This window comes from Diplotaxodon limnothrissa, linkage group LG8 (genome assembly GCF_057381915.1).
Source record: "Diplotaxodon limnothrissa isolate DT_005_m linkage group LG8, D_limnothrissa_male_GT1.1, whole genome shotgun sequence".
NCBI classification, from domain to species: Eukaryota; Metazoa; Chordata; class Actinopteri; order Cichliformes; family Cichlidae; genus Diplotaxodon; species Diplotaxodon limnothrissa.
The window spans coordinates 26,776,431-26,784,830 of NC_140603.1; the positions used below are offsets into that span (position 1 = coordinate 26,776,431).

General features: G+C 41.9%; 1 protein-coding gene across 1 annotated transcript; it reads left to right on the forward strand.

Annotated features, from left to right (window-relative positions):
* The first annotated feature begins 430 nt into the window (after positions 1-430).
* Positions 431-4,105, forward strand: sost (sclerostin). The gene is made up of 2 exons (XM_085361016.1): positions 431-740; positions 3,314-4,105. Exons 1-2 carry the CDS (start codon positions 482-484, stop codon positions 3,721-3,723), a joined length of 669 nt encoding a protein of 222 aa, XP_085217142.1. The 5' UTR covers positions 431-481; the 3' UTR covers positions 3,724-4,105.
* Positions 4,106-8,400: the final 4,295 nt, after the last annotated feature.

An 8,400-nucleotide genomic window follows, 5' to 3' on the forward strand; every position in this document is an offset into this window, starting at 1 on the left:
TATTTCTGATCAAATATTCTGAATAACTATTTTAAAAATAAGTAAATAAATAATGGAAGCACTCCTGCTCATATCTGTATTTTCCTTCACTGCGGTCTCTTCTTCCTTGATCTTCTCAGTTTTCTATTACTTTTCTTCTTGTCTCTCCTCTCTCTGTTACTCCTCTCCTGCTCTCTCCTCTCTCTGCGCATTCATCCAAACCTCTCCCCTCCTCCTTTCTCAATGAATCTCTCGGCCAGGTTCAATCCCTCCCACTTTGTGTAAGCGCCTAATTGTCAGCCCTGACGAAAACTTGCGCAGGGCTTAAATACCGCATTCGCCTCTTGCGTTGAGAGTGCAAGTGATCAGCCTGTTCAGAAGGACATCTCTTGTGTATGTGTGTGTATGTGTGTGTGTGTTTTTTAAATTTTAACTAATATTTTTTATTTTATTTTTATTTTTTAAATCTCCTTGTGTGATTTATTCCTGCTGACCGACAAGCATGCAGGTGTCTGTGGCCCTCCTCGTCTCCAGTTCGGCTTTCCTGCTGCTCCAGGGATGCTGCACCGCTGTGAAGGGATGGAAGGTCTTAAAAAATGATGGCACGGAGATTTTACCAGAACGTAGAGAAAATACGCGGACGCCGCTGGAGGCAATACTACAGCCGTCCAACAGCAACAATAACAACAACAACAACAACAGCAACGCTATGAATAACAGGGCAAAAAACGGCGGACGGGCGGCAAACGCAGTTTCCTACAGTAAGTATGATAAAGATGACAGAGCAAATGTTAAATATTTAATTTTACAAGAATTAAACGGTAAAGATCAGTAAGTAAATCGACGCAATGCTTAAAGTTTAAATGCTGAAGTGATTTAATTTGATCTCTTAATTGGAGGCTCCTGTGCGTAAAATTAACCATCCGTCAGAGCTTTATAAAAACTCATTAAAAGGCTTAAATTTAGAAAACTTTCGGGTTTATCGCCTAAAACCTATTCCCAGCTTGTATGAGAACAAGCAGGAAGGAGCATAAATGCTTATTTATTTGATTTTAGGTCCCCATTTCCAATTAGTGCACGTTTATAAAGAATAAACGTGGACCCAACTGCGCTGTACACCCAACCTTTACTTAATACACAAAAATGTGATATAAATTAGGAAAGTTTACTTCTCGTTATATTTTCCACATTTAAGAATTTTAAACTTTAATTCAACTTTTTCTCTGGCTTAAAACAACAATTTAAAATCTTGTGTCAAAAATATTCAGTGTATGTGGAAAATGTAGGCTCTCCAAATTAATGTGGCTTTTTAGAAATTGCCCTAAAACACCCTGCCTCTACATCGTGCTTCATTATCACATCAATTCCCTGATTAAGAAGAGTGTAAAAGATCTGGTTTAATCCAGAGGTGAGGGTGATGAGAGCGGCGCAGACGCACATTCCTGTGGTTTCTTCCCCTACACACAGCATTCAGTGAGACATCGGGGCTTTTTCACATTGTCTTCCAGGTTGTTTCCTTCTCTCTTTATACTATTAGTCAAGCTCTACTTCCACCATAACTATTTGATTGCAACAACATGTCTCCCAAACAGAAAAAAGCCCACAGTTTGCTCTTCGGGGAGATGTCTTTGGGGGGGTTAGAAATTGCTTTTTAAATGCAACACTGCCTTTGACAATGATTCCCACCTGTGGCCGGTAACGGTTGTGTGTTCTGATTAAGTGCCGCATGCAGGATAATCTCATGCTTGGTCTCATGGATTCGAGATGGGTGGTGCAACATTTTTGTTCAATTATGGCCCCTTGATTTGGAGATCAGAGGAGGTGATTGATTAGATTAGAAGAGCAACAGCTGACAAGAAGTGATTATTAAGTCGAGGAGAGTTAATGTGACTGATTTTGTTGTCTTAAAGGGTAAAAAAAAAAAGGAAAAAAAAATCACACGCCAAGCAACAGCTCCAGAAGATCTCATTTAACAGGAATTTATTCGTTATTAGCAAGGATGGAAAATGCATCTCTTGCTTTTACAGTGAATGTGCAGTTTATGGAGGCAGAACTCTCCTGGATTATTTTCTTCAGCCATATCTTAATTCTCAAATTATCCCTTCCCCTGTGGGGTCACAAAAGAGGCTGTGATCACTGCCTGGCCTCCCTCCAGTCTTCCCCAGAGGCTTGTCTCCCACAGCTGAGGGAAAAGAACAGCTCACGCAACTCTACAGTAGTCTAGTGTGTAATCATGAAAATTTCAGGCTAATTAGTAATTTTAAAACCAGGGTGGAGAATTGAAAATGTTATGCTGGATTAAAACACATCCTGGTGCTTCATAAATAAGACAACCTGTCTGTTTTGGCATATGGTGGTAACTGGTGCAAACCGCCACCCGGTGTACGCTGTAGGCGTTGTATACTTCTGCGGTCGCCTTCACCAGCAGCCGCAGAATAACGCTAGATCATGTTCTCGTGAGGAGGGAAAAAAAGGAAGTCACCTCACATAAATCCTTTGTTCAGCCCTTTTTGCAAAGAAAGCCACAGAGGAAAACAGATCCTTCTCCGAGTGTATCATTTCTTAACCAACAGTTCTTTTGCCTCCTCGTTTTCCCTTTTTTTTTGAACATGCAGCTTGTAAGAAAAAAGAAAAAGAAACACAGGACAATAACTCATGCGTACGGCTGTTAAAAAGCTGCAGCTGAAATATAGGATTACAGCCTGAGTGTGCTGTCTCGAATCAGCCTGGCAGATGTCCAGTTTATTCAGAAGTGTACAGTTGTAGCGCTGCCTTAAAATAACCAGACAGCTATTTACTCTTCCATCACCACATACATTTCCTGAGGGCCAACGGTGAATGCCAGCTTTTTCCTTCCAGACCAAACCTCCGTTCGGTTTGATTGAGCTTTTTAATGGCCCTCTGGTCTGGATTTGCTATCAGCTGATTGCTGCCAGCTGGATTTCTTCGTCAGGCCCAGTTGTCAGCTAATGATCAGACCATAAATCAAATTCAGAAACTCTGATCTCATTGGCTTAAGCCTCCAGTTAAAAGTAAAAAATTACTGTATTAGGCTGAATTTAGAAAAGTGGATTTTTCAGCTGCTCTTTTGTGTCTCGTAACATGTCGGAGCTGAAATGTAACGCTGCCTCCGGTTCAGACTTTATTGGCCTTACGTTGTTTGTTTTTCACATAAATAACGCCACACGTGAAGTCAGAAACAGACCGAGGCAAATGATCACACACTGAAATAAGACACAGCTGCAGTCGCCCTGCAGAAAGTCCGCAGCACTGTGCGTGTTTGTTCTGGACTCGATCCATGAGTGTTAATTGTTATCTCCTCTCTTCAACCCAGGTGCCTCGGAGGTGAGCTGCAGGGAGCTGCGTTCGACCCGTTACATCACCGACGGCTCTTGCCGCAGTGCCAAGCCTATCCGAGAGCTGGTGTGCTCGGGTCAGTGCCTGCCGGCGCACCTCATGCCGAACTCCATCCTCCGTGGCAAGTGGTGGAGAAGCAGCGCCTCAGACTACCGCTGCATCCCGGCGCACTCCCGGACACGCAGGGTCCAGCTGCAGTGTCCCAACAGCAACACTCGGACGTACAAAATCCGCGTGGTCACCTCCTGCAAGTGCAAGCGTTTTAGGCCGCATCACAACCAGTCGGTGGCCAAGGAGGTCCCTAAGACGCAACGCAGCAAGAAGCACAGTCGTTTGCCTCAAGATCGGAGCAAGAACAACACGCCTTTGACGGGGAACTCATATTGATCCTCCCCCTTGGCATCCCGGGACAGAGGACAGATATACTCATACTCACGCACACGTTACACAACACATCAACCAACATATCTCCTTCAAATAGCGAGGAGATACAATTTCAAAGACTGCAAATCCATAAGCTAAAATGCTGGACTGATTTAAGTCGTCAGTCCATATATTGTTCAGCCACCTGTCTGCATATTTGTGAACTTGGCTTTTTTGCATGACAAAATGAGTCAGTGCCAGGGCTTGCCATGAAGATGAATGGTGTTTGATAACCCCAACAGCTCAGACTTCCACTCCAACAGCTTTTCTTTATGAAAAATAAGAACTCCTCCCCGAGGTTTCAGACCCATCTGTACAAACATCCAGCAGATGCAGACCTACGCTCGGTGCAGCTCTGTTAAAAGCTGAAAAAAGGTGTATCTTTGCTCCAGAGTGGTTGTAATCCATCTCCTTTCAGCTGTGTGTGGAGAGGAGAAGGCGGCAGTTCTGGGGTCTCTGATGGAGGCATGTTGACAGGTTTTGAGAGGCCCTGGTCTATACTGCGGTCCAGGCGGTTCTTTGACAGCCCGCTAAAGGCCTCACTCATCAGGACAGACCTACAGCACTCTCCACGCTGCTGAAGCCCTGACCAGCCCTGTCAGTTACGGTAGTGCTTTCCCCACAAGTACACGCAAAGAAACAGAGAAGTAGAGGAGAAAGCAGCACTAACACCACACGGGCACCGGGCCTTCCTGTGGCTCCTCTTAATCACTAAATGAGCCCATTCCTGTGCTGGGATTTGAGTCATAAAAAAAGCCTCTTCCTGTCGTCATAGCCGGTTCCTGTTTGCTGGAATCACACACAAAAAAGTGCACATGGTGTGTAGGAGGCATCAGAAAATGTGCGTGGTTGTGTTGTTACCTAGGGGCAAAGCGCTCTCCAGCACACCCACACTGGAATTCTTTTGCAACGGGCCAAACAGAGCAGTGAGCGAGCCAAAATCCATCTGCCGTATTAGCCTGCTGGTTGCAAGACACCTCCACTCCTCTCCGCTCTCAATCTGTAAATAGCTCAGTCAGGAAAGATAGGAATAAAAATAACACAATAAAAACAATAATTGGGTTTTTATGATTAAATCCAGCAAGGAAGAGGAACCCAGTGTGTCACTGCCGACAGAGCGAGCTCCTTCCTCCTGAACTCATGAAGAATAGTCAGTGTTTCCACATATTGTCAGCTCTGCTCAAACTGCTTTCTGATTTGGTTGTCCAGTCTATGCTGACTATGTTTGCTTCTTTTTCCAACTGTGTGTTTGAAAGAGCAACTGGAAGGGGCTTGTTATGTTAGCCGAGAGCTGCGATGCAGAGCGTGATTGTACATATCATACCTGTGTGGTCTTCTGCCCTCACATGACAAGGTGTTACAGAGAAGCAGGAAAGGCCGTTTTTCTACAGACACAACGAAGGACTGTTATAAAAAAAAAAAGAATGAACTACATATTTATTTTTTATTTCCACATTTAAATTATTTATGCAACCTTTTGTAGTAAATGATAGCCATTATTGTCATATAGTATAATAAAGACTTTGGAAGTGAAAAACTGTACAGTACATGAATAAAGTAAAGCCAGATATATTTGAAAGAAACGGCTTTTTTGGTATCATTTGTCTTCCAAGGTGTTAACTGGCAACGTGTCAGCTTGCTCTCATTCATAAGTAGTATATAATAAATGACTTGCAGGCTATAACAAAGACTTTGCAAGCAGATATGAATGCATTTGTCAACTCCCTTTGCAAAAGTGAAGGCTGGTACTTGAGCACAGCAGGTTTCTTGGATATCTTTGAGCATGTATTCAAAGGCACTCAAATCATTAATCTTAAGCATTTTAATACCAGTTAAGCAATCTCTATAAAAAGTCTTTAACTGTCATATCCAATAAGTACACTAAACCCACCTTTTAACACTCTGTTAACAAGTTCTACAATAAGCTATTATGCGATTTTAGCCTGTATTAAACAGGATAGTAAAGACTGTAAACTGACACATAGAATTAGGCCTGGGATAGCCTTGAGCCCTGCAGTGGCCTTCCCAAGTCTTGGAAAAAAAAAACCCCAAACACTCACATAAAGTTAATTTTCCCCCCAAAGAAGCCTTTTTTTTTTTCAATTTCCAGAATATAGATTTAGGTAACTTGGGTACTTAGCAAGAAACAAACAGTAACACTGAACATTTTAGAATCTTTTGATTGGATTTCTGATATTTCTGTATAAAATCACAAAACAATTGGTAACATCTATTCCTTTATTATCTTGAAAATAATGTATCAAACATGTCTCACATTAATATGCTTGCTGAACAGCTGCAAACTGGGAACCTCACAAATAGTCTGCATATTTAAAGGATAATAACCAGTTTTCCTTAGTAGTCAGAGGCTTTTTTTTTCTGTCTTCTCATTATTATCATTTTTTGTTACAGATTAACATGGAAAGCAAAATCTTCATAAGACTATAGCTGACAGTTATTCAGCACATACTACTCCCCTTGGACTAAACACCAGAAACCTCCCGGTGTCAAAAATGTTAAGACCAGCCTAAATATCCTACACAATCATATACAGACTCTGTTTACAGAGGTTAGCATTATTGGGCACTAAGTAATTTATACTGGCAGTGACTCAAATCAAGGGCGTGGAATCATAGTCTTCAAATATTCCCAGACAAAAACTGCCCACGTGTTACTGTGCAGCTGTGACAAGAGAGCCTACATAAGCAAATTTTCATTAGCATCATACATCAACTTGCTGCGATTGCTAACGAGGATATGTTTGTTTTAATGTCCTCAACCGAACCACAAAAACCAAACCGCTGGTGTCCCGAACCTTTAATAGCTGCTGTTTTTCTTCAGATTTAGTTGTCCTGAGTTGGTCTCAAATTCTTTTCAGAGCAGCAGTTAAAAAAAACCCTGTTGAATCTAACATCTGACATTGAGGTGTAAGCTGCAAAGACCGCTGCACAAATGAAAAATACAGCTTTAATGACAGGAGAATGTATAAATCAAGAAAAATACTGTAAATTTACAAAAACATAACACTTCTTCCTCTTCTATGTGCTACAATATGATATAAATAAATGCTGAATATTGAAGGTTAAAGTGTTCTCTCTGAGCGTACATGCTTTGCTGTGTGTGGAAAGAAATTCAGGCGCTTAAGAAGTTGAGGTTTGCTTGTCTGCACAACTTTACAAAAGAAGACATTCTCGACATCTCAGTCACAACACCAACGCTTCTCTGTGTGTGCGGGTGGCTATAGCCGTCATTCAACATTATTCCTCTCCACCTCTCTTCCCTCGAGGCTCTGAGCTCGATGTGCTGCGAGCTTTTAATGGACACTTGTCGTAGCCCATCCAAACTTGCCAGCAATACTACCCAAGCTCACCGAATCTTTGCACTTATGCAATGCAAGCATTGAAAATCTAGCCAGCCTAAATGAAGTATTTATTTTTAATTGGCAGCACAAGAGCTCCCTTAAGTGCAAACACAAAACAGAAAATCACTGTGGTAACTGTGACTGAGAACTTGTCCTCAGTTGTGCCAAGGCAGAACAGTAGATATTAAATTTCACTACATCATCTATAATGTGCTGTCATTATGTCATTTCCAAGCGCTCTTTTCCAGGAGAGATATGCCATGTCAGGCAACTAGCATGGAAAAGTTTCCTAAGAAATTCAATAACACATCCTTAAGAATTGTATATAAACAGTATATAAATATATCGATGGTGACAAAGCATCTGCCCCGCGTTACCGCTTGCACACATAGCGACCTGCAAGTAACCCATACAGACCTGGGAAATACAGAGGTGCATGAGAAGCCAAACATGATTTATGTTCAGCAAGCGATGCAAGTGTACGACGCTTCGGTCAGGCCCCGGCGCAAGTGTCATCGGTGAAGTTTTGAATACCAGGTGCAGAAGTCCCTGAGGGTCCCTCCTCTGTTACGAGTGTAAGAACTGGATTCAGTTCGGTACACACAACAGCAAGAGTTCACAAACAGTTCCTAGTTGAGTCATGGCCTCTATAAGGAATATTTATAGAACTGACACACAGGCCACAGCAAATGATTACCGACTTCCTTTGTCCAAATGTGGGTGAATAAATGATATGATTGCACTATGGCAGGGATGTCAAACATAGGGCCCAGGAGCCAGACCGGGCCCGAGACATGGGTCCAATCTCGTCCTGTGGATGGCTTTGCAAAGTGTGCAAAATTTAGAAAAGTTGTTATGAATTTTTGCACCGCTATTCCTGGTGTGAGAATGCGAGGAGAGGAAGGTAAAAGTACAAAGGAGAATAAAAAGTATTTTTAGAAACAACTTGTGGAGAATAAAGAAAATCCCTTAAAGTGATTCATTCAAAATGCCATTTTTACTAAAACGTGCCAAATCACAGATTCAGTGTTAGTACTTCAATTATCGATGTCGCTACATTACACAGTAATAAAATCTTTTTACAGTCACTCAAAAACAGCAAGTTCTCTGAAGCAGAAGTTATTTCACGTATTGTTTACTTGTTAAACTGCTGTCATATTTGTTCATAACACAGTTAGCAGCACTTTCCAAATCTGTCTTAGGCTACGTCCACAGGTACGCGGGTATTTTTGAAAACTGAGATTTTCCGTTATCGTTTTAAAAAATAATCCCGTCCACAC

Bases quoted from the DNA above. Each gene is read 5' to 3' on its own strand.
- sost (XM_085361016.1), top strand. From the start codon at position 482: ATGCAGGTGTCTGTGGCCCTCCTCGTCTCCAGTTCGGCTTTCCTGCTG. The intron at 741-3,313 runs GTAAGTATGATA...TCTTCAACCCAG, and splicing joins GGCAAACGCAGTTTCCTACA to GTGCCTCGGAGGTGAGCTGC.